Source organism: Saccoglossus kowalevskii, chromosome 2 (genome assembly GCF_978046115.1).
Source record: "Saccoglossus kowalevskii chromosome 2, keSacKowa6.1, whole genome shotgun sequence".
In the NCBI taxonomy this organism is placed as follows: domain Eukaryota; kingdom Metazoa; phylum Hemichordata; class Enteropneusta; family Harrimaniidae; genus Saccoglossus; species Saccoglossus kowalevskii.
Window position 1 is genome coordinate 3,662,241 of NC_140642.1, and position 27,702 is coordinate 3,689,942.

General features: G+C 35.7%; 1 protein-coding gene across 1 annotated transcript; it reads left to right on the forward strand.

Annotated features, from left to right (window-relative positions):
* On the forward strand, positions 1–27,478 carry LOC100368627 (WD repeat-containing protein 43-like). The gene is made up of 16 exons (XM_006816242.3): positions 1–236; positions 769–921; positions 2,727–2,848; positions 3,212–3,332; positions 4,607–4,764; positions 7,665–7,767; positions 8,286–8,350; positions 8,495–8,666; positions 9,157–9,246; positions 9,922–10,047; positions 15,907–16,041; positions 16,489–16,607; positions 17,231–17,408; positions 22,518–22,584; positions 24,371–24,429; positions 25,212–27,478. The coding sequence occupies exons 1-16, from the start codon at positions 57–59 to the stop codon at positions 25,299–25,301; spliced, it is 1,938 nt and encodes a 645-aa protein (XP_006816305.2). The 5' UTR covers positions 1–56; the 3' UTR covers positions 25,302–27,478.
* Positions 27,479–27,702: the final 224 nt, after the last annotated feature.

The window sequence follows — 27,702 nt, forward strand, 5'->3', positions numbered from 1 at the left end:
CAAATGTCAATGGCCTGAGCACATGCGCAGTGAACAACACGTGTCTTTTAATCAAGATGGCGTCGAACCTGTGTGTTCTCTCGCCAAACTCCGAGTTGTTGGCGGTTTCTAGTCCAGATGGACGGTTGAAACTGTGGGACACGACTACTGGGACATTGAATCAGCAATACACACCGAGTTCACATCTCTCAGCAACATGCACCTGTGTTGCGTGGAGCACGCTTCGGGAGAGCAGGGTGAGTGAAGTTCATCAGATGGTTCAAAAAATGGATATGTGGACCATGTGAAGTGTTCAGGCAATTAGTTAGCATTTCGGCTAGTCCATCTTTGTCTTCATGTGACCACATTTCTTTGACTACGCTAGAATTATAAAGTTAGTTATGGTTCATAACGTTGAAATACGTTGCTTGCTTGGAGAATGTAACAATCTCTTGAAGATAAGTGGTCCTGTGCATGGTGTTGTGTAACTCAGTTACTAACTGGAAGTTTTTTAAATTGTATAGTACAAGGCCTTTAGCCAGCCGCCTGTAAAATGACAGGCACTCCACATTTTAGAGAGGTAAAACATTTCATTCGATAGGTAAAATCTTTAAAAAAGACTTCAGAATAGCAACTGCAATTTTTCATTTTGATAGTTTTCAGACAGACGCATTTAATTTGTTGCTAAACAATCCTGTAATATCAATTCCTCGTATACAATAACCATATATACCCCATGAGGAGAGCATTTGATAGTGATTCAAAGATACATATTTTTTTTTCTTCCAGGGAGCTCCAAGGAGGAAGAAAAGGAAATCTGAAGGAATTAGAAAGGGAGTTGCTTCATCAATAACAGAAAATGTTGATTTACTTGCGCTTGGGACATCTGTTGGGAGCATTTTATTATATAGTGCTGTAAAAGGAGATTTGCAGAGTAAAATGGTATGTAAGGTTTGCATTGATTATGTTGTGTTTATATATAATCCCTCGATATTTTCTCTTAGGTGGACGCTGAGTGTTTACTGCCAGAGTTTTGTATCGATCCAAGCTGCAGGTGAGGATTGATGGCAACTCTGGTGGTAATCAAAATTGTTTCAACCGAAGAGCTGAATTTTAATTTCAAAAATGCCATGAAGTTTTTGGACCTTGCAAATCCCTGGAACCTCTGGAAAACCTTCAGGCAGCAAATACTGTTTGGCAATATGTGAGATAACACTATTGGGGATATGGGTTTTTTGATCTGCTTATCTTTTGTCACACTGGTGATGCGCAAGTTGTGCATGTGATGAAGGATGAAATGTGAATAGTAGATGAGGATATACAGTGGGGACGAAGTCATCAAGATTCCCTCAATGACGTTGAATCATTAAAATACAATGTACAGTAGAACGTCGATTATCCATACAGTTAGGGGGACATGCGATCTTATGTGGCCGGGGTCCAATTTACAGGCTCGCGTACACACAAATTCTAATGCACAAGACTGTAATGAAATCAAACAATAGCACATGTAGAGTACGTTATTAAAAACATTTTTATTTAATCAGTTGCAATTTTAAAAAGTAATACATTGTAATAAAAATGTTGCACGCTGGAATGTTAAAAAATTGTTTCAAAATTTCCGTAAAATGTAGCAATAATAAAGTTCCTTTGCTTTTTCTATGGAAAACCAAGTGGCGACGGCGTCATTGGCTGTTTTCATTATCTTTCGTTTCAGTCCTGCACTTGAATCCATTTTACTGGAAAAATCCAGCAGCTTCTGTTTTGCCTTGATATCGGATATCGTCGATTTACCAACACCATACTCGGTAGATAGATTGCTTCCGGTTTTGCCAAGTTTTAGTTGATTTATAATTGAAAGCTTCGTGTCCAAATCAAGCACACTGCGTTTCGTCACTCTTCTTTTTCACTGCACTGTTAAACTGGCGTCGCTTCTGTGACAAGACATCCCAGAAGTTATTTTCTTTCTTTTTTTATTCCGAAATGGATGTGACTTTTGATAATTAAAAATCGGGGGAAAAACATGGGATCGGCTCATAGCCACATTTTTTTGACGGCAGTGGAACCCCGTACAGTTTTCCCAGGAAACGTATCCGAACTGCGTTGACTTACAACTTGGTAAAGTTAAGGATCTGACTGTAAACAGTGGAGAAGACACTTGATGAAGTTTGTGTTTGTAGGACACTTTTTATTTACAGTGGAGCGCTGGTGTGGCATAGTAGGCTTGTCTGAATTTAGGAAATTATTGGATACTGTAAATCGTGTCATTGTTTGCCAGACACTGTAAACAATGAACGTACACGTGAAAGACGTCTGATTACATGTTGATAATAGCTTTATTGAAAGTGTTGCACCAGGAAATCACACAAGACGACTGTAGTATTTATTGTTCACAGTTGACTTTTGTATTATACGGAACACAGGCAAACATGCATACAAACTTTGGGGGACACAGTAGGTTCGAATAACTGAATATTTCGGGTAATCGGTGTTTGGATAATCGACGTTCTACTGTATGCCCAAATTGTCACATAATTGCATACACTACTAATAAAAAAATTATGGTATTGTTTCAAACCAAAATATTCACCAGCAATGTCTATCTCTATTTGTCAGAAAATGGAAATGGACATTGCTTGTAAATATTAGTACAGAGTACTTTCTCATTGTCATTAGTCAGATAACACAGTAAATTATGACATTTGGTTTTAATGAGTGAAAACTGTAATTGTAATAATGTATTGTAGGATGGTGGTCATGCTGATACAGTAAACTGTTTATGTTGGCATTTGGAAGAAGATTCTCTCTACAGTTGTTCTGATGATCACCATATAACGGAATGGAGTGTATCAACAGGAAAAGTGAAATGGTAAGCAAACTTGAGACTTCCTTTTATTGCTTGAACTTGTCTTTGGTATAAATTTGTAGTCTTTTCTGATGTAACAAGCTAACTCGTACCATTCCACTGAATTTTGGTCAGTAGTATTATTATTTTCTTTATTCCGCACTATATGGCCACCGGCCTAAAGTACTATTACATTTCAAAACTTAAATTACACACATATACTTCAAATCATACTTCCATTTCAGTTTCTCTGTAATGAAAACTCTTAAACAAATATTTACCCAAACTTAGTAAAACTTAGTATTTTGGTCAGTATATAATTTTCTTAACCATAAACAAGCAGCCAATGTGTCAGTTTCCAGCATTCATCTTGTATTTTCTCATCAGCAAATGGAAAGGAGATAAAAGTGCCATTCACTGTATAAGTATATGCCCTGGTGGTACAGTTATGTTATCAGCAGCGAGAACTATCAAAGTGTGGAATTTGAAAAATAAAGAATTACTCAAGGTATGTAAACTTGGCATGCTGTAAGCATAATACTGTTTCTAGACTACGAATATACAAAATTAAAAGCACATACCATACATGGATCATAAGCCCCTCCCAGAGTATAAGCCCACCCCTGTTTTTAGACTTTTAACGAGTTGAGGGCATCCCCGATTATAGGCCAAGGGTGTTTTTACCAGGTGTCGATGACATTTATTAAAATATGCATGTATAAAGTGCATTTCTTTGCATAAAAATCGTGATTGGTACGGTAGTTTGGTTCCTAAGTGCATGGTGGGCAAACGTATGGAACATGGTTTGCACCTTTTCTTTTCTGTTATTTACTCAGGATGACCCCCCAATGCTGCCATACTGAAGTAATCCATGTTTCTTTCGAGTTTTACTTTTCCGAATAATCATGCCCATTGAGAATATCATGGAGTGTGAACGAGCAAACTATTCTTAGACATGACTTGTTGGCAACCTTCAAAGGTTTAAATACGTCCTCAACCCTCAGTTTACCTTTTGAAAATTGCGAATCAACAGCTTTTAGGGGGGAAATCACTGTCAGATCACATTTTAACATTGCGGTAAGTCACTTCTGCACTGTGTTGAAAAAATTACTTCGTCAATAATCGGGAAACTTATTCTGTATGACACAGCATTTTGTTTGGTTAACGAAAGACGACCTGTTAGGTCAAAGGAAGTTGTTTCATGTCAAATCATGATAAAAAACATAATGGCGGAAATAGCTTTGTATCAAAGGTTTGCGCGTGATCAGAAACATTCCACAACAAAGATAATGATAAAGATCTTCCCACAGACCCTACCCATTTTTGCATCGTAAATTCAGACTGTATGTAAACCGCATTGTAATAAAGTGTGTATTGTTATGAGCAAGTTTGTTTTTTCATTGTAAGAAGTGTTGTAGAAATCAATGATTTTACATGTTCAGGCCCCTGAGCTTATTATCGGTGAAATACGATAAATAAATGAGAATATGTACAAGATTTCTTATTATTGTATTTTAATATATATTCAATGAATCCAACAGAATATGAGCAAAAATTGGGCAAAAATGTTTCACAAGAAATTTTGTTTTCTTAATTTGCATACTATTTAAATATTTTAGCACATTCACTTGAGTCTTTAGATATTGTCAAATTTAAATACCTAAAAGGCTAATAGAAAAATATTAATAATATACTGTATATACATATACAAGACCTCATGGATCATTGCCAAATCTACCTTGTGCAGATTGTGAATCGTTTTTCAAACTTTTCAAATTTCAGAGGTATACAGGTCATGCCAGTCCAGTTTCACAAATAAATTGTGTTCCTATGGCAACAAGAACAATTAGTATCAGTAATGATGAAGATGATGCCTTGCATGATGTGAATGGATTGTATTTTTTATCAACTGCTGTCCATGACAGGGTACTTAATGCATGGTAAGTAAATCATGTTTTGTTATCAACTGCTGTCCAAGACAGGGTACTTAGGGGTGATCTCATATTCAAACACCTGGGTCAAACCTGGGTTAACCCGGTCTTCCCTTGCTAGCCCTAATCAGACCTACTAGACCTACAATATGCAAATTAGTAATAGGTTCGAACCTAACCTCTGGATTAACTGCCCATTAACGCCCCCACTGAAAACAAACAACAGAGAACAAAGAAGACAGACCTAGGGAAACCTAGGTTTTTCTTACAATACTGTTTCAGCCAGGTTTCAGTAGGAAAAAAAATAAGATGTATACTATGGAGCTCCATGTTCATACTGAGCGTTATATTTTGAAGTGTTAAGAATTACAGCAGCGATTTTTTTTCTTTGCAAGTCTTGTACATGTAAATGCTAATAAAAAACAAACTTGCATGTGTTTCACAAATCTATTTACATCATGTCATTTATAAGTGTGATGAAAAGTTTATTTATTTCTGTGATTGGTAATAATAATAATAATCAGTTTCCCACAACTCACATTTCGGTTTGTACCAAATACAATTGTTATTCAATTTATCTGGAATTAATTACAGACGTGATGGTTTGTTATATTTTGTCATTGAATGTGAATCAAGTGATACCATAGAACCCTCTCTATTGTGATATATATGGTGAATTAATGTTTGAAACAGAAGAGGGAAAAAAATGCACTAGAATTTTAATGAACAGCTTCTTAGGATAAATTACTTACGTTATATATATTTGGCATAGTCAGTAAAATGTGTTTATCCATTAAGCGAGCTGGTACATTTTGTCCGCAACAAGTACGGTCAGTTTTGTGCCCATGTCAGTTCATAAATTCATAGAACACATTTTTTGGTTAAGTTTGTAAAGTCTGTGAGACTGCGAGTTATCAAAATATGATGATATGATATAAAATCGATAATGGCAACATTGTTTTTTACGAAGGCATCCGAAAACCACATTTCCTTTATCACTGTGTGAAAACTAAAGTCGGGGCAAACGCTACGACTCCGGCGCTACGACCACCATAACATTGTCAGCTGACGGCATTGCGGGGAAATTACGGGTATTTACCGCTGCCGAAATCTTACTTTTCGGTGACAAAATGCACACATTTCTAACCCCCGGTTAATTAAAAATAAACGATTATTTTAGAAAATACATCGAAGTACAGTGCTTTGAGGGACTGTGGGCGAAGTAGGCAGCGAGGTGTTGTTTTTAAATTCACCGCAGAAAATCATGCACTCAACGCAGCCATCTTGGTTACCTCAATCAGAATTTCTCCTTGTCACCCAGCATGCATCAATTGCGATATCGCAACATGCACTGTGTCGCCTTGGGCGACATTCTTAGGTACAAGGCACTCTATGAATAAGGTATTTTCAGAGGTCAGGGTTCGTATTTTATAAGCAGTCTCGTCTGCAGATGAATAGCCTTAAATAATCAGCGCGAGTCCATTTAATTTAATTTTCTGTTTTGATACTTCGTGTCACTGGCAATTGAATAAGAAAAACTGCAAATAACCGATGTGCAGCAAATCGAAATAAATTTTCATGGCGTACGCTGCATTTGTTTTTCCGGATTTTGCGATGACGCACTCCTGAAAGAACTGTATGAAAATTGAACGTGCAACAGTAGTAAAGGCTTGAACACTGTAGCGTAAGTCTCAAGTGCAACTTTGTATCAACAAATGTTCGTCTTCTGATACTTATTAGCTGTCAGAGAGTCCAGCTCAATGAAAAGTCTGATTCACGTCCTCTGCTCAATTTGCGACACTAGCATAACAGTTTATCAAAACAAAACAATTTATTCAGCACGCTGTTCACCGATATATGATAGTGTTTTTTTTAGGCAAGACACACGATAAAACGACTACTGTACACCGATAAATCGACACATTTTTCAGACAACTATCTAGTCTTCAAAAAGCAATGTAAACTGTCAATCCTAAAAATAAACAACAGCTTGAATGAGGTGTGAATGAGATCGGTTCGAACCGCAGTTTTTATGCAAATTCGTGCGGTCGTCCTGAACCGCACTGTCTATTGTTTAAACTTCCAAACCGCAAAACTGGGTTTTGTTCGGGCGGTTTAGGGCGGTTTGGGTTTTCGTAGGTTTGACCTGCATGTTTGAATATGAGATCACCCCTTAATGCATGGTAAGTGAATCATGTTTTGTTATCAACTGCTGTCCAAGACAGGGTACTTAATGCATGGTAAGTAAATCATGTTTTGTTATCGACTGCTGTCCAAGACAGGGTACTTAATGCATGGTAAGTAAATCATGTTTTGTTATCAACTGCTGTCCATGACAGGGTACTTAATGCATGGTAAGTAAATCATGTTTTGTTATCAACTGCTGTCCAAGACAGGGTACTTAATGCATGGTAAGTAAATCATGTTTTGTGTGATACTGGTATAACATAATTCACTGCAGAAGGAGGAAGAGTTCACAGGAAATTGACTACAGCTAAAATTGACAACATTGTTGTACATGTATATAACTGTTGAATTTGGAGACTGTGGTAGTATTACTGCACAGAGGTCACTGTAATGACTTCATGGAGGTCAAAAGAACAATTTAGTAAGTTAGTAAAGTGTAAAAGTCTTGGTTTGTGGTTGCCATAGTAATGTACCAATAATGATGCACTATTTTCACCTAGTGAATGTTGTCATACTGTAAAATACTTTATTTTAGCTGAAGACTTTTTGGGTGTTTTGTGTGGAATTTATTTTCACTGATTTGTTGAATGTAAAATATAGAAAAAAAATAGATTCGCTGGATTTATTCTCACGAAATTATTCCTTCAGCGAAAATTAATTCCAATCGAAAATAAAGTATTTTACAGTGATCTATATGAAATGTAATAATTTATTTTTTAAAGGCATATCAAGTCTAATTCCAAAGATAAGAATGCAGTAGCAGCTTTCAGTTTGATTGAGGAACCAATCTCATTTGATGTAGCACAGTGTCTGCAATCAGATCAGGTAAACAATACCCACAATTCAATCTGATTTATACCTCTAGACATTTGCTGTTCCTAATATTGTATATTTGCCAACACGCCAAGCACAAATTTCAAACCTGATTTAAAAATGCTAACAAAAATCAGGTAAATATATCGATATTACACAAGTAAATAATTTTATTGTTCTTGAATTACTGTCAATATTTTTTTTATATGTTCTGCGTTATATATATTTATATTTTTTATTATTTTGCTGTCTTGAACATTTAATCAGGCTTGAATTATAAGTGCATTACAATTAAATTATTATTCTTGCTTCATGAATTTGAAAATTATTTTTAACTTTCGTATCATCTTTGTTTTCCAAGAAAAATAAAGTTTCATTAGCACTATTTCAACCTTACCCAAGGCCAAACAAAATAAATCTGTTGTATTAATATAATTGTTGCCACTCGTTACCTGGCAGCTGACATTCAAGCTTGACTGCATATATAGTGAAGTTTCTGAAACACTCAATAACAATTGCAATGTTTCTAGTCTATATTTATAGCTGTGTTAACAAGAACTGGTCAGGTACAAGTGTTCGATCCCACATTAAATGGGTAAGTTTCCTCCAATGTGAGGTAGTGCGAGTCAGTGACAGAGGTTAAATTAAAAAAACTGATTTCATTTCTTTATAACTGGCATATATACATTTATTTATACTAGTATTCTATTGAATGAATTCCAAATTGCATTTATTCCAGAAAATCTAAAAAACCCATCAAACCAAGGTGTACAGTTCAAGTGGCCACTCAGGGGAGCATAGAGACAGCAGCCAAACCATTGCCAATTGTATGTGTTCAGTTCTGTAAGGGTACAGACAATACTATGCTTATTGGCTACGGCACATTCCTTAAACCTGTATTTGAAAAAGTGGTATGTATGTTTCATTTTAAAACAGTTATAGTAAGTCTTCTTGGGTGATTTTGCATATGTCTAAGACAATGACATAATTTATATTGATGCTTTGGCTACATTGTTGCCATGGTAAATTAATTCCATTGTAAACTGCAGATAGTAGAGTAACATAGAATTTGACAAAGACTAGCGTTTTGTAAATGTTCCAATCCAGAATCTCAAAATATTGTTGTTCCTCAGAAGGATACTGGGTGTATCTTACGGCTACTCAGATACTGTCAATGACATCCCTAGATAATTTTTTAGTTATGAAATTTACAAGATGAATTGTTAATTATCGGTGAATGACCTGTGATGATAAAGTTCATGCACCACGCATATTTCTATGAGTGAAAAGACGAACTTTACCCACTTGTATCTGAGGTCACAATCATATAATAATAATAATGTAATGGAAATCTTTGATGTGTACATTTTTACATATTTCTTTTACTTTTTTTTCTATTAGTGTATTACGAACGGTGACACAGATATATGTCTGATTAGAGAGGATCCAACGCTAGTTCATTTTCAACACCAAGATACAGTGCTTAATAAGGTATGTAGATATGAATTCATTTATCAGTATGTGTGGGTGCGTATTTCATTCATTTTTAAAAAAAACAAATTGTCAATAATAGTCATGGGATATTCATTTTCAATGCTAAATTCTACAAAATGTGCCTTAGTGCATTATGCAAAAGTTAATCTGTGCTTTAAAGCGAGAGGGTCGTCACCTGCATGTACATGGGAATAGAGTCCCAGGCAATAACACGTGCTAAAAACGCAAAGGTTCATGGGTAGACGCTATGACATGCTATGGTCAACTGACCTATGCGCAGCTGACGCAGGTTTAATCCCATGGGTAGACGCTATGACATGCTATGGTCACCTGACCTATGCGTAGGTGCTGCAGGTTTAATCCCATGGGTAGACGCTATGACATTTCTATGGTCAACTGACCTATGCGTAGGTGACGCAGGTTTTAATCCCATGGGTAGACGCTACGACATGCTATGGTCAACTGACCTATGCGTAGGTGACGCAGGTTTAATCCCTATTTAATCCTTAAATTCTTAATTCTTAAAACTATATGGCACTACACAAACAAACTTTGATATTTACTGTAAAATTAGGAATGTGGTGCTAGGGAACAAAATATTATTTTTTTCACTTTCTGTGAAATACTATCATGACAACACGATGTACCATGTTATAAATTTTTACTTTCTAGGTGAAAACCCCGCTGACCTCGGAAGAAGTCAAAATAGTCACAACACAACATTTTGTACCAATGGGACCACAGGATGCTTCCACGTCGAGGGGAGCGGTTACGAAAAGAAAAACACAAAAGAATGAGGTAATGCAAATTTCCCTTTATGACTTTAGTACAATGTTATGTTAAATTTCAGTACAGTGAAACTGATCTAAACTAAACCCTACACGAACTTGAACACTTTATCTAGCAATTCTATCTTTATATGTTTTGCTCTCTGTGTTATTACATCACTTTTGGATCAAACAAGTTAATTGTACACCTGGTTAAATATGCTGATGAAATGTATGCATTACTTAAATAAAACACAACACTTTGCAATGGGAGAGTCGTTCATGGTCAGTGATATTAATCAAAATATGTTCTCAACTCTATAGACCATTCATACGTCACTGACTTAGCAATTTAATTCTCACACCAATTAGATATTGTCACACATTTTGGTTCAGTTTTAACAAATCCAATATCACTCTTGATAATTTTCCTTACTTTGCATTTGAAGTTTTAATGATTTTAATTGGTGTATATATTTTAGTACATTCAAGTACACAAAAATACAATATTAGTGAGAAAATTTATTACATAACCTGAACAAAAAAAAGTTTAAATTTCTCAACTGGCTGATTTTGCAATATTGACTGCTACAAGATTTTTTGTGTGCAAATATTGTATTCTGACATTTATATAGTATTCTGACATTTATATAGTATTCTGACATTTATATAGTATTTTACATTTTCATGTATACCATACATCTTTTACTCATTCAACTATGATGTGTAGTTTGTTTTTGTGGATTGTTTCGTCGATTGTTGTCAGTTGTTTTTGTGTTTTTGGGATTGCAAATTTCCCTTTATGACTTTTGTACAAACAAATCAGGAAGGGTTTAATAGGTATGTTATTTCTACTTTGCAGTATTCCTTATCCGGTGTAATTGGAATTTTGTTAATTAATGCTGTATGGTAACTATCTTCAGGGCATACTTGTGAATCTCGAGTCTCGTGTTGTTCCATCCTGTTTACCAAAAAAATGTTAAATAAGTAAAACTAGAAAGCTAAGACAAGAGGGCCATACAAATCTGGCAGAAATCTGTTGCTGTCCAGATTAGCAATCTATTTGCTTCTATCATTGAGAGAAAAACACTCGAGCAAATGTTTGAGTTCCTGAGTGTGCATATTTATGTACAGTGGCGTGAACTGTCCGTTCTTGGCTAGTACCAATTTTGGAGAGTCAAGGACGTTCCAATATGGAATTGAAAAAAAAAATTCTTTATTGGAACTGAACATGTTGTTTATTCACCAACAACATGCAACAAACTCGTAACAAATGAAAAGTCTGGCCCAACAAAAATTTTTAGTACCCGTTCGACGTAGTCCGAAAACGGGGACTTATGGTTTGCCCTGTGTGCGTCTGTGCGTCCGTGATCACCTGTATCTCGAACATGCATGGACCGATTAAGTTCAAACTTCACTCATACAGTCAAACCTGTGTTAACGACCACCTGTGCAGAGCGGCCACCTGCTCATAGCGACCACCTCAGTACAGTCCCTTCGCAATTTACACGTTAAAGACACTGGATATAGCGACCACCTGTCCAACGCGACCAGCGACCACCCTATTGTAGACCTATTCACACTTTAACCTTTGTATAACGACCACCAACATGTCCATCAGACGGTCTCAGCAAAAAGACAATAGCTACTTGCGAATCGCTAACAGGAAAGTGGCCATATGTTACGTTCAGATTACCGAGTACGCAATCTGTAGACAGGGGTGACAATCGCAACTTGGATTGTGAAGTTGCGAAAAAGTAAAAAAAAAACAAAAAACAGTTGAATATCATCTGAATGTAACGTCTGGAGACTGGAAAGATTTTAACAACAAATTAAAACAGTTTCATTCAAAGTTGGAAATGAAAAACTAGCTTGTTTCCGATCGGTACTACCCCGGTATACTATCGATCCCCAGCCGGCCAGCGGCACTTCTGTGGACTGTCTCGCACATGAAGAGCACATTCCTCCCGTCCCGAAAACAAGAAAAATGAACCAGTTTAATTAAATGAGAGATGTTTTATTTACCCTGTCGACATGAAATACCCGAACAAAATAATAAAACATTCGTTTATTTCATTCTCATCGCGAGATTGCAAAATCCGACCTATTTTGGCCGCCATGTTGTTTGTTGTTGAATTATGCTAATGAGCTAGCGCATGGGCAAAACTGAGGGGTCATCTCGGGGTTATTCTCAACGAAAAATGATTTCTATTTTGATCCTCTTTTTTTATAAACGGTAATATCAATAATTCGAGAAATTCATTTCGTTTGGGCAGTTTTGATGCGTCGATGCTTGCAACAAATAACTGTAAAATTGCGTGTACGATCATCGTGTTTCATTTCCGGTTCGTTTGACTTTCTGATTTAACGCCGAGAGTTGGAGCAATCGTTACGAGTTTGGTAAATTTTGTTTATTACCAATGCTTCTTCATTTTTAATGCTTGTTTATTTGTTTTTTCAAACACGGCAACTTTGCCTGTGCATTTTGTCACAGTGTACAATCGACAATACTAACGATGGGACTGATTACCGCCTGTGATGGGCTGGGGAATAAGACTGCATGGCGAGTGTGAAAGTCCGAGCTGAAACACCAATGCGGCCGATCGTTGACAATCGTTCTTATGCATTAAATACACCAATGAATCCATGGGCAGAATCACTTGGTTTCAGTGAATTTACATGATATAATTTGTAGTAAAAAAGTAAAGCTGTGTAATTATCCAGATGAAAATGAGTGACTTATTAAAAAGACCAATTCATTGTAGGTTTGTTTTGCTTATGATCTCCCTTAAAATTCCCACCCTAATTAATATTCATGATTAAATGAATAAATTAGGCCACCTCCATATAAAGACCACCTGTCTATAAAGGACAGTTTGGCTCAGTCCACTGACTGTCCTTTATAGACAGGTTTGACTGTACATCACACATTATATGGGACATATGCACATGCATTTTTTTCATGATCCGATTAACGATAGCCGAATAGCGGCCATTTTAAGGCCGAAAATGCATTGATATTGCACATTTTCACCATTCTGGACCCGGATCTCAGTTATGCATGGACGGATTTTGTTCAAATTTGGTACATACATTAAACATAATAGGACCTTGATGCAAGTCATTTTTTTCCCCCCGATCAAGTTCGAAATGGCCGACTGGCGGCCATTTTGTTTTAAATAATTCAGTTCTGGATCCGTATCCGAGACATGTCTGGATTGATCAAGTTCAAACTTCACACACACATGGTACATCATGTCACAAATATGCATTTGTTTCATGATCTGCTTAACAATAGCTGAATGTTGGCCATTTTACAATCATTTTCACTAAACATTGGACGATCAGATTGTGGTAAATGTTCATACATCAGAGCAAATACCTAATGAAATTGCCACTGATTTTATCACTACTAATCAAAACATAACTGTAGCCTAAACATTTTTGATACAATGTATAACTGTCTGTACTCGATTCATTTACATATAATGTTACCTCTGTGTGTGTGTCCCGGTAGTGTGTCACACCCAGAGCATATAACGCGAGGAAAGTCGGGAGTACATGAAATTGTGTGACGAAATGCAGTCTCATAAACGACACACAATTTAGTGTATGACAGAAAATTGCTGAACTTTACTTAAATTGGCTGTCGTATAGTCAAATTGCACAACAAACTGGCGTGTCAAAAAGTACTGTGAATAATGTATGCACTAAACTTATTACTAGCGGTGATGTTTCAGCTGGGAAGCACGGACGAAAACGTGGTAACAGAACATGCATGACTGGCAATATTTTACAGCATATTGAATTTTATAAACGGCGACAGTCTAGTATTTATCTGCGTGAAATGCAGTCAAAGTTACGCCAAGATAATGTGTGCCACGATGTCCCCAGTTCATCCACGGTTTACCGGGGACTTGTTCACCACCTAAACATGACGAGGAAAAAGTTAAAACCTATACCTGCTATGGCCGGACCACTTCTGCACCCCCCCCCCCCTTCAGCAGACGTGGTCCTTGGGCTCACGTCATCAGACGCCTCGGACCTACGGCCCTCGATGGGTGGCCGAACCAACTTTTTTTTGCTTCCTACACCTTGTAATTGCTGCAGAGTCAATGATTGACATTAATGAACAACGAATGCTTGATTTTATCGACACCATTTCTGATTTTAGACCAGAACAGCTGCACTAGTTTGACGAGGCGTCTGTCATTCGTAAACTGGGAACCGTCGTTACGGGCATGCAGAAATTGGTAAACCGGCGACAGAAATACAGCGGTTTGCGTCTAATGTTAATTACACAATAAACCTGCTTACAAGTATATTTGGTGTCAAATAATCTGATATCGATGTTGGACCTTCCAATGCTTTGGAAATGATGATCTTTTTCTTTGAAGTACCGGGAGTCAATGTAGTAGACCACGTTTGAAATCGTTGTTTGGTACCGAGAGATTGTGTAATCATGGATAATTGTGGTTTTCATCACGCCAGGATTGTCAAACCTCATTTGGAACATTTATTACAACAGCAAGGAGTGCACCTAATTTTTCAACCACCATACAGTCCCCAGTATAATATCTGTGAACAATGTTTTCGGTCTATAAAATCGTATTTGCGGGGAAACCAGGAATTTTTCTATAGATTTACTGAGTTTGCTATAGCATACGCTATTGGTCACATTTTTGCTAGAAAAAGTGGTTACGTGTGATTTGCTTTCCGCCAAAAACTGGTCAATATGAACTGAAATGAAAATCAACTTGTACCAGCATTAAGACAATATATATTCACTTGTATTTCCTTTTATATGATTTGCAGACGAATAGCCTGCATTCGCCTTAAAAAAAGCAATCTATTCGCATAGATAGTCAACAAAATGTTGATACGACATGCACATAAACTTGTCTTCTTTAACATAGATGGGAACAATTCTGTCCTCCGTGTAATAAGTAAAATGTAGCTTGAAAAGATATTCAGCCATTGTCCAAAGAGCGTTGTAATAAATCAGCAATGCTGGTCAGGATTCACACTGTTCACGAAAATGAAACTTCTTGCGCAAACAATAAAAGAGAGAATGGCGCCTTGGAGACTCGGACGGTTATACTTTGCATCAAAAATGTTTCGGCTACAGTTATGTTTTGATTAGTAGTGATAAAATCAGTGGCAATTTCATTAAGTACTTGCTCTGATGTATCAACATTTACCACAATCTGATCGTCCAATGTTTAGGGAAAACGATTGTAAGGCCGAACATGCATCAAAATCACGTATTTTCACAATTCCAGAACCAGATCTCAGTCTTGCATGGATGTATTTTGTTCAGATTTAGTACAATGTGTTGTGCATTTCGGTCATGATCTGCTTTGAATGTATATGTCACTCAAATATGAATGCAACGGGGACGTGTCATTGACAATGACTTATTTTATTAACTTGAATTAAAGGAAACCCTATATAGACACATTTTAATCCAAACATAACACAACTATATTAAAACTTGATCCAATGTGTGTCATTACAATAAGGGCAAGACGTGTACATTTGTGCGTTAGCATGTCACACTGATATCTCAAGAACCATAAGTTGGTTTATGATGAAACTTGATGCACAGATGCTCTGGGCTAATATGCAAGGTTCTTGTTTAGAAGGCTGATTAATTTTTAATGTCTCCAATACTCTCTCACAGGAGTTCTTTCTAAGCTTTCTTTCATTTGATATCATTAATTCAGTTAAGTGGTTGGAAACCTGGGTAACCAAAATTTAGTGTGTGAATCACACCCGTGACGAAAAATCGATGTTCATAGCCAAGGGAGTGCGGGACTGCTTTTCACAAACATTTTGTATATAGGTCATACAATCAAGAATTGACGCTAATGCTCGTATCATTTTGCAGGTTGCAATGGAAGATAGATTAAATGCAATAAGTTTAGCTAGTCAGAATCTACAGATGTCAAGTATACCCCAGTCAGATTCGTTAGTATTGTTACTAACGCAAGGTCTTCAAAGTCAAGATAAACAAATACTATCGGTAAGTTGTAATCCATATTTATGTGATCAGTTTGCAGTCAGGAAGTTGTAATGATCAGACTTCTGGCATAGCATTGAATAATTTTCATTAATAATAATAATTAATGAATATTCATGAATTATAAAATTTCAAAATGCAAATGCTTAACCAAAAACACACACAGTAATTATAACAGTGGCAGATCTTGTGCTTAAGGAAACTTTCTTGGGATTCACAATCGGTCACTTCAAGACTTTACCAATTAGGGTCAAAATATCTTTAAATACAAATTTACCTTATTGAACGGCATGCCATGATTACGATAGAATAAATAGTTGAATAAGTAAATCTTTAAAATCAATATTAATGGTATGCTTAATGTAGCATTTCATCATAAATTTATAATACCGAAATTTACGTTTTTGTTCCACATTAATTTGTTGATGTACTTGTGTGTTAATTTCACAGAGGGTATTGAAGTATGGAAGTGAATCACTTATTACAAATACAGTCAAACGATTACCAGTGCAATTAGTTGTGCTTTTTGCGGAGGAGCTGGCTCTTAGGATAAACAGTGAACCAGAAAGGTAACAAATGTCATGATTGTTACATGTTGAAACTTACAAATGCAGTATTATTGGGGTCAAAGGTCAACTGCTTTAATTGATATGGCTGGAGAATTACAAAAAAAAAATTCTATATTTGTAGGGTCCAGTTAACAACTCAAGATTTTAGCTTGCTCATGATCGTGTTTATGAACTTGTTTTTCTGCCTTCCAAAATTAATAAAATTGTTTATGAAAAAAATGACCTGTGATGATAAAGTTCATGCACCACGCATATTTCTATGAATGAAAAGACGAACTTTACCCACTTGTATCTGAGGTCATGATCATGGTTTATTCATATTTGGTATTGTATGATTTCAGGGTCAAAACTTCAACTAATAAAAACAAATCAATTTAGTATCCATGGCATCAACTCATCTAAAAAAATTTCCACTGTTTGAAATTGTTCCAATAAAAATCTAAATATATTGTTTTGACTCTGGAATGGGATTTCAACAAATCAACTGTGTATCGCCATGTGTTCAATGTGCAGCATATAGTAAAGCATGCATATTTCTTAAGAACACGTTCAGAATACCATTTCAGTCACTCAATTGGACTTCGTAGAATTTGTATGATAATCTTTGTCTTTTCCTGAACTAGGGGCACAATACTGCTGAAGTGGGTGAAAGCGCTGTTAACGCTCCATGCATCATACCTTAGTACGTTTCCTGAAGTCATCAAGAAACTCAGTACATTGTATCAAATGATGGATACCAGAGTATTAACTTACACTAAATTATCCAGGTTACGGGGCAGACTATCATTGATGATGTCACAGGTAAAGGATTACTAACTTACATATTTGTGATGGAGTTGCACTGGTTGTTTTATGGCTTTCTTGGCATTATATAAAACACATCAATATCTTAATTGTTGTGAAATCTCTTCTAAAAGAATACATATTCTGTTATAATATCAGCATTAGTGAAATCCAAGAATCTTTCACCTATTTATATTTTTATTTTAGTCGAAGTCATTCAACTTATCATGATGCCATCTTGGTAAAATGTGACGTGGGTAAAGTGTGACACTTTTGAGGAAATGCTTTTATTTATAACGTGAGAAATACTGATGCGAATTAGTTCAAATTTTTGTTGTGCATATTACTCGTGTATATAATTATAGTAATTGAAATATAAATGTTTCAAATACACAAAAAATAAAGATATTTGCAAAAACGTAAAATAAAGGAAATTATTTTGGTCATTAAAAATAGAATTACACTTTTTTGACTCCCGTGTGCGAAGCACAAAAAAGGGAATCTTTGCAGTTCGTGTGTCTGTCTGTCTGTCTGTCTGTGTGTCTGTGTCTGTCTGTCTGTCTGTCTGTGTGTCTGTCTGTCTGTCTGTCTGTCTGTGTGTGTGTCTGTTCCATCGATATCTCAAGAACCAATGTTCGGATTTCAATGTAACTTGGTATATAGCTTGTCTGGGGCACGGTTACTAAAAAAGACGGTTAGGAAACGCCATTGTTAAAAGGTGTGAATCTGCCTAATCCCTCAAGGATGCGTGTCGCGCTGTGTATGCCCAGGCGCCCTCTATTGCTTGAGATTTCAAGGTCCACCATTTTGTTTCATTTTTGTGTCGATCACTTGATGTTCCGCGAATTTGAAATTTTAAGCTCGTTTTCGATAGAATATCCATGTTTAGTGAACAAGCTCTACGAAGAACTACACGTACATTTCGGATGAGTACTCTTTGTGACTGTGAAAACATTCAGAATCGAGAATCGTCATTTATCGTTTTCACTGTTGTCATGAGAGTAAGCTTGGGTCCCGGTGGAAAAGTGACAAAAATTCTAACCCCTAAGTCACTATTTTAAAATACATTATATTATAAAAAATACTACCAAATGAATTTTTAGTATACTACTGTGCGTACTTATGAAGGTTGTGTGCGATTTGGGGGCTTATTAGAGTAATTTTTGTCGTTTTGCTTTCGCGTCACTGTATCAGCCATTTTGTTCAAAGTCGTAACACTTTTTTTGTAGATGCCATAGAAATTGTTGAAAATGTATTCAACATTTTCCGCCAGTTTCATAAAATGCCTGTTTAATTGTTCTTGTCTGTCCTTGTTTCAGTTTTTTTGGAAAATTTTTCATGTTGCAATATTCAGTGTGCCGTTAAATGTGGTTTTAGTCAACGCTACAATTTTTGAATACATTGAACTGTCGGTACAACTTTCTAGCAGTCTCTTCGCCACATCAATTTTTCGAACCCTTTTTAACCGTTCTTAATTTCATTGGAACAGCCTGTTGTTGCATATTTGGTCTGCTTACATGCATTTTGTAGAGCATGGGCGGGTCATTTCAGTTATCTTATCGCATATTTTGTTTATTTCCAACAAAATGTACGTGGTATCATGGCTCCTCATTAAAACTTTCACTTGGCTGAAATATAAACACTTGTATGGTTTCTTTGACGTCTTTTTTTCTGATCATGTTTTGTTGGTTTTTTTATTTCAGTTTTCTGCCGATCTTGTTATTTAGAAACGAAAATGCCATACACAACAGGCAAATTTGTTTTGAGTTTAAGCCGAGCGACAGGTTTTGGTTGACATCCATGCATATTAATGAGCTCATCTGCATAATAATGTGTGAATTTTCAGCTATTTCAGTTATATCTCAAGCATTAAAACAATTTTTATGTAACTTGGTAAGAATGTTACTAATGATTGGCTGCTGCAATTCATTGTTGTATTTTACATTTTAATTAAAATTTAGCATTTTTTATGCATTTTTTTATTATTTTTTTAAAATTTGTTTATGCCCAATTGCATGAATACAACTAATAGGAATCGGTGAGTGGACTAATTTGCATAATGATGCGCATGCGTATTCTATTTTTTATGACCAGCAATTTATGATGGTGTCAGCCATTTTGTTATTTCCAGTGTGTTGTACAAAAACGAAGCAAGCGCTCGGGAGATGAAATGTATCAGTTTACATTATGAAAAGGTCTAAGAAATTACATGTATGGTTTTTTATTATCGTACAAGTAAATAAATAAATAAGTAATTGAACAAATGTATAACCTCAATGACTGTGAAACGAATTACTGTGCAAGCTAGTTTACATTCACGTGTGGTGTACAATTACATTCAAGCCACGGAACATTGAACCCTGTGTGAGCCCAGTCAAGAAAATAATGAATGTGAGATTCATCCTCGCCAAAACCATGGCAGTGTTGAAGATATGAAAATGGTTGGTAGGTTCGATTTCATGGTAAAATGTTGTGTAAATTCGTTGTACTTGTGAATCCTGATTTATCACCGTATTATTGAACGCGAGAACAAATATGGTGACCTCCAGCATCAATGTAGTTGTATCAAGTCGCTGCCGTAAGGAGATATTTCCTTTGTATCGCTTACCAACATTGTATTGTACTTCTTTCCTTTATTTTCCTTTACACATTTGGAAACTTGCATGGTGCACTTTCACCCCCACCTTCCCCAAATTACGAAGCTATCAAGTCGATTAGTAGGTACAAGATGTCTATGTGTGTTGATGACTACTGCGTTGTAAAGGCTTCTCGTACGTAAAATGGGGGCACATTCCCAGTAAAAATATCTATTTACACAGAGCTGACAAAATTCGCCTGCATGTGTAAATATATGTTGGGATTTGGAGAAAAAAAAACTCGTAAAACATACTGAATTTACCGTGACAGGAATGATCAATTTTGGTGCCGATTGTTGGTGGGCTGATCAGCATGTCGGATTATTTCTGAGAACGTTCTTCGTGTGGGAAATCACAAAATCATTAGCACTAAGTAAGGTGGTTTACCTTATTTTTGTGTCAGAGTACCTCGTACTAATGATATGAATCGACATGCGATGATTACCAATTTGACAATCCGTGTCTCATTTGTTCACCGCCCCTCAACACAGTGTTTTGTTATGACGGTGATTTGTTATGAGGGGTATTTTTTCCCCGGCCCTTTTCGTCGGAAATTACAAATTCATTGGTTCTAATATATCCTAGTTTACTTTAGTTGTTTCATTTGATTATTCTGTACATTGATTTTACCTAGCAAAGGAAACAATCGGTGTCTGGCTTTGTTATATTTACACTATTGCAACACCTTATGTGGGCCCCCACAGCGTGAGCCTCGTGTTTCACTATTTTTGTCATTGAATATTACACCGCACGATATCACTCAAATCGGAAGGCGCATTTATTGCTCTTGTTACTGTTCCTATTAAGTTAAGCCATGGAGCAAAAAAGAAAATATGGTTAAGCTGAATACCATGCTTCATGTGGAATGTACAGACCGTGATGTCGGCATTAACTACTGGATGCACATTGGAAACCACTGGGGCAACGCCACGCTGACCGGCATCTCCTGCCTGGTTAAAAAAACATTCGGGACGGGGTGCAGGGTTTTAAGTCGTCGTAGATGTTTTCGAAACGAAAATTAGCGAATAGGTTTTGTTTCGAGCCACTTAAATGTCCTGTGTGTATTTTTGTGCCGGTACTCATCGCGTGCGACGTGCCCCAGATGGTGTCAATTTATACGCAGTAACAAATGAGACGCGTTGGGATTACTTTGAATTTTATGTACCGAGAAGTACGTCTGCCGTAAATTATTAATATTTGTAATGGTACTGAGCTGTACGATGGTTGTAATTTTACCATGTCGATTTTCGGGATATACAAACCAATCAAAAAGATTGTGATGCCTTCCTTATTAATATACATAACTGAAAATAAATAAATATAATATTTATTGACACACATATTGATATTAAGAGTGGTTTGAATTTTAGATATTTAGATTGCGATTGTTTGTCAGAAATTTACATAGTTGTTCTTGCTACTAAACGTTTTCCGTGTTAACTAAATTTCTAAAATGTTTTTAAATGCCCTATAAGTTTATTTTGGGCATTTATTTGTTTACTATTTTTGTTGCATTTCATTTTCCCCATTGTTTTATGAATTATTTCAGTTTTCTTTTCAATGTTTCAATTTTGTGTAGACTTTTTATGCATATTTTTAAGTAGGCTTATTGTAGGTATACGATGTCTATGTGTGTAGATGACTACTGGTGGCTCCTTATTTAATAGATTATTCATAATTTGTTTATCATTTTCAAATATTCCCGAATATTATATCATGGTCCCTATTCCCTCAGCACACGGGAGTTCTTTCTAAGGTTTCTTTGATTGTGTTTTTTGTGGTCAGCATGTTATGCATCATGCTTGTTTGGCACCGGTACATGTATGCTTGATGTATGTTCTAAACTTTCAATCAATTTGAAGCTCAATTTATAAATGAGATCATTTTCTCAATTTTTCAACACTGTCATACTTTACCCACAATCCTTTGATGAAGAATCAAAAAGGTGGATTACATAAAATGATGAAAAGTTAAAATCTTGATATAAAAAAACTTGTAAATTGCATTATCTTAAATTTACATTTCATCTGGGAGAATCACATTAGCCTTTACTTTTCCTTTCATTAGCTTCTCAAGTTCAGGATAGAATTACCGGTCATCTGATCTTTGACATAGCATATTCATCAATATTGTTAAATACGCCATGCATGGTTTGGTCATTGAGTGATTTTCACAATTCTGACAAGTTATTAACGTAAATGACCTGTGATGATAAAGTTCATGCACCACGCATATTTCTATGAATGAAAAGACGAACTTTACCCACTTGTATCTGAGGTCAGGTTCAAGCACTGTTTCTGTGTAGTTTACTAAATTTTATCATGTTAGTTGATTTCATGTGTAGATGTAGTCAATAGATACATTCATGAATGCATTTTAACCATGCCGATACTCGGTTCTCAGCCAATTGCATCTTTCTCACAAGGTTGTGAAAATCAACTTGCATTTATAGCTGTATTGGTCAAATTCATTATTTCGCTATGTTTTACAGATTTCATCACAGACATCGGGTGTCTCCAAGGAAGAACTGGACAGTAGACCTGCAATGTTGTATTTAGGTACGTTTCTATTGTGGTTGAATTGTTTAGCAGGAGTCAGTATTGATCTTAATGAAATAATCAAATTATTTCAATAAAACACTTTAAAAAAAAATACAATATCACTTCATCTGTTCTCTTCCTGTGATGGTTTGCCCCACATGAAAAATACAATATCACTCCATCTGTTATCTTCCTGTGATGGTTTTGCCCCACATAAAAAATACAATATCACTCCATCTGTTCTTTCCTGTGATGGTTTGCCCCACATAAAAAATACAATATCACTCCATCTGTTCTTTCCTGTGATGGTTTGCCCCACATAAAAAATACAATATCACTCCATCTGTTCTCTTCCTGTGATGGTTTGCCCCACATAAAAAATACAATATCATTCCATCTGTTCTCTTCCTGTGATGGTTTGCACCACATAAAAAATACAATATCACTCCATCTGTTCTCTTCCTGTGATGGTTTGCACCATATGAAAAATACAATATCACTCCATCTATTCTCTTCCTGTGATGGTTTGCCCCGCATAAAAAATACAATATCACTCCATCTGTTCTCTTTCTGTGATGGTTTGCCCCACATAAAAAATACAATATCACTCCATCTGTTCTCTTCCTGTGATGGTTTGCCCCACATAAAAAATACAATATCACTCCATCTGTTCTTTCCTGTGATGGTTTGCCCCACATAAAAAATACAATATCACTCCATCGGTTCTTTCCTGTGATGGTTTGCCCCACATAAAAAATACAATATCACTCCATCTGTTCTCTTCCTGTGATGGTTTGCCCCACATAAAAAATACAATATCATTCCATCTGTTCTCTTCCTGTGATGGTTTGCACCACATAAAAAATACAATATCACTCCATCTGTTCTCTTCCTGTGATGGTTTGCACCATATGAAAAATACAATATCACTCCATCTATTCTCTTCCTGTGATGGTTTGCCCCGCATAAAAAATACAATATCACTCCATCTGTTCTCTTCCTGTGATGGTTTGCCCCACATAAAAAATACAATATCACTCCATCTGTTCTCTTCCTGTGATGGTTTGCCCCACATAAAAAATACAATATCACTCCATCTGTTCTCTTCCTGTGATGGTTTGCACCATATGAAAAATACAATATCACTCCATCTGTTCTCTTTCTGTGATGGTTTGCCCCACATAAAAAATACAATATCACTCCATCTGTTCTCTTCCTGTGATGGTTTGCCCCACATAAAAAATACAATATCACTCCATCTGTTCTCTTCCTGTGATGGTTTGCCCCACATAAAAAATACAATATCACTCCATCTGTTCTCTTCCTGTGATGGTTTGCCCCACATGAAAAAATTTGCAGACAAATTCAATGTATAAATTGTTTTTCTGTATTTAAATGACCTGTGATGATAAAGTTCATGCACCACGCATATTTCTATGAATGAAAAGACGAACTTTACCCACTTGTATCTGAGGTCATGTTTAAATAGTTGATAATTCAAAATATAATATAATATAAATGCAAGTCTGAGTGAGACGCTATTAGGCAGTAGTCAAGACAATATGTAAATCATGAATAACAGTTATTTTCAGTATTAGATAGCATGAAAGCATTTTCACACAGTGACTTCCCAGAAGTTAAGGCAAACAGTTTGTCTTCTGTTACATGTTGGGCGCCCTCTAGTGTCTGATATTACAAGTCTTGCGCCCTCTAATGTTAATTGAAGGCCCTGTAGAGTTCTGGATGGACATACTGTAGCAATTTAATTCATGTTCACAAATTAGCAAACATCATTTTTTTGTAGATTCCTCAGATGAAGCAGATGAAATGGATGAATTATTGCCAAGTCATTCAGAATCTGAAGTGAGTTCAGTTTATTCATAAATACTTGTAATCCAGTGTGTGGAAAATGGCTGATGCTTGTGGACAAGATTACATACCTCCAACTTAAGACCTGTGATGATAATGTTCATGCACCACGCATATTTCTATGAATGAAAAGACGAACTTTACCCACTTGTATCTGAGGTCCTCTTCTTCATGGAATTGTTCTATAATCAGTTGTCTTAAATTTTCTATTAGTAATGCATCTTGAATAGCACACATAAACCAATAATTGCTATTGTATAAAATGTGACTCATCTTTATAGACGGTCATTAGCATTAATGTTGTATTTCAATCTGTAGCTACTAGATCTTTATTAAATAACCTAGATACTGTGTTCTGATTGGTTATCTTCCACGTCTTATTGTAACACAAAATAAATAGCGACAATTTTATCAAATCAATTATAAAAATATTTGTAATTGAAGATTTTACAGGTGTTAGTTTGCAATCTGGCAAAAATATTATCGTAACATAAACTAAATTAAATTCAATAAGTTTTGATTAAACTTTGTTAACTTGTGGAAGTTTTTAAGGCCTTTGTTGAATAATTGTGTAAAAATTGATGTGGCATTTCCAAACCGTGCATGTTAATGGCATTGGACTGATAATCAGTGTCTCAAATATTGTGGGAACTATGAAAATATGTGATCATATCAATAAACAATCTGTTGCATGGGACCCATATATCAAACATGTTCTGACAACTGTCATGCTTTAATCGTGGTGGTGATAAGTGTTAATGCGTTTTATTTTACAGGGAGAATGGGAGGAATTGTCAGACATGGATGCAGAGGATGGAAATGAAGAAGAGGAAGATAAGCAAGATGATAGTAGTGATGAGGGCTAAAAATCAAGAATTCTATGAATGAAATATCATTTTGGGCATTTATAGAATTTGTAAATACAAGTATTTTGGAATCATAAGTCAATAGTGATTGTGATGCTAGCTAATAAATGACACCTTGCTTTCATGCAAATTACTTCCTATTTAAAAGAAAATTTGGCTTTATAGATTGCAGCCATGTTTTTGGGTTTTCTAGTCGATTTATTGACAAGTCTGAGTTTTACTGATGCAGTGTAGAAATGCGCATACTCCACTCTCTGCTTACAAAGGTCGCTTATTTTTGTTTTTCACGAACACAAGGCAATCTGTGTTATAAGTGTTATTCACACAAACATTCACCTTCCAGCTCTTTACACGTTTGTGTGCATAGCCTGTTTATCATTAGACCGGCCGTGTCTGTATTCATTGGGTCCCACAAAATATTTTTTTTCTTCAGTATTATGCTTACTTGTTAAAGAGCGCGAAAAATTGTTGACGTGCTAAGAATCATTTTTTGTCAAAAGGAAATGCACTACTCCATTGGGCAGACACAAGTTCATAGTAAACTATTATTGTATACTGTAAAATGACTAATTTTCACTGGGTTTAAATTTCACTGATTTACCATTTCAGGCATATTCAATGGGTTTTAAATTCACGGTTTCGTCATTTAGATAATGTGTTCTATGCTAAATTTTACATATTCACTGTGTTGTAATTTAGCGCATTTTTCCAGTCAGTGAAATAAGCTAAATTAAAACCCAGTGAATAATTACCCCATTTACAGTACTTGAAACAGTTGTAATGATAGAATAACTTTTGTCTGGGGCAAGATTTACAACAAGTGAAGATGGTTGCCATTAACACTTTGAATATCTTTTATAATTCAACATAATTTATTTCTTTTTTCTTTTGATCATGGTCAGTAGTCATTTGGAAATTTGCTTTAAAATTAAGAAAGAAATTATGTACTTAAGAATGGTACACCAATGAGGCTGGGAAATGTTGCTATGTTTGCTGATAATCATTACTCTACCCGATAGCACCTTCAAGTACTGTGCGAGTCGTGTCAACTAGATTCCGATGGCCTTAGATTGAAGAGGAGCAATCTTCCATAAAAAGTTGTACTAAAATGTAAAGTTGGAGCTGTAACGGAATGCTTCTATGCAGAAAGACGTAATTTTGATTTAAAGAGTTTGTTTACAAATAAATTCATTTCATTTGAATATACTTCGGTATTTGCGCTATTAGAAGTGCACATAAAAAAAAAACTTTTATTGTGACGCACATTTTTGTCTTAAATGCATATGCTTACTAATGGAGCAAATAGCTACGAGGCAATGAACTGTAATTTGTTTTATTACAATCTTTTTACATAGTTTTCAAAATTCCATCTTGCCATAGTGATTTTTCATTTGACATAACAAAAAATTTTGTCTAATAAGTTGACTGGTATGCTTCTGGCAGCAAGCACGCCCGTTGCCAGCCAGACCTTGGTACCTTGTTTAATTGCATGGGATGGGTTCCCAGCATTTCCAGCAGTGTCTGTTCATGAAAGTCAGTTGTATCACATTTGATAATTTAGTTCATTAAAAAAAAGATGTCTGAACTTTGAAAAAGGCTTTAGACAGTTTCACTTGAAACTAGTGCTATTGTATCCATCCATATGTCCTGTTCTGCCTTTCATATTTTGTCTTTAAATGAATATTGTGACAAAATGTAGGGGATAGCATTCTATCACTTCTGGTTCAAACACAATTCAGCATATTTAGTCTTCCTCAATGCACTATGGTGAGGTATGTTGCAGTTCTTTCATTGCATCATGGGATTATTTACTTGGCTTACAAAAACATTATTGAAAAATCTCAACCTTGCGATGCCTCATCAGCTGTTCTGCTCATCTAAAGATGAACTGTACTTTTATATAATTCATAATTTTGAATTATTTTTTAAAATGACTATTTTATTTACTGCATATGGTTTTTCAATCCAAGAATCACTTGAGACTGGCAAATATCAAATTAATAGTAAAATTAAACAAATCATGTCCATGGCTGTAATATTTTTATGCCAAAACTAAAAAATGTTTTATTTCCTACTGTTTGTCACTTTAAAACAAACTCCCAGTATGGCACTTTTGGGGAAACTGAGTTGTAATTTAAGTTTCAATGAAATAAAAGTGATTTTCATGGTGCCTGTAATCCAGGTCTTTTGTTGTTCCTTTTCCAAGTGGTGTACATTCAGCAGTGAAGTTTGGAAAAAATGAGCTAACTCAAAGATGGTCTCCTGCTTTTGCACTTTTGACTTCCACTCTCAGAATGCACCATTTATGCCATGGCAGTGTATATGAAACTGCAAATAGATTGTAGACATTTATAGAGAGACTTGTGAATGGAACACAGTATAGATTGTAGGCATTTGTAGA

Coding starts and splice junctions, on each gene's coding strand:
- LOC100368627 (XM_006816242.3), top strand. CDS start 57: ATGGCGTCGAACCTGTGTGTTCTCTCGCCAAACTCCGAGTTGTTGGCG. Junction 8,667..9,156: donor AACCTGTATTTGAAAAAGTG/GTATGTATGTTT, acceptor TTTTTCTATTAG/TGTATTACGAACGGTGACAC. Junction 24,430..25,211: donor CAAGTCATTCAGAATCTGAA/GTGAGTTCAGTT, acceptor TTTATTTTACAG/GGAGAATGGGAGGAATTGTC.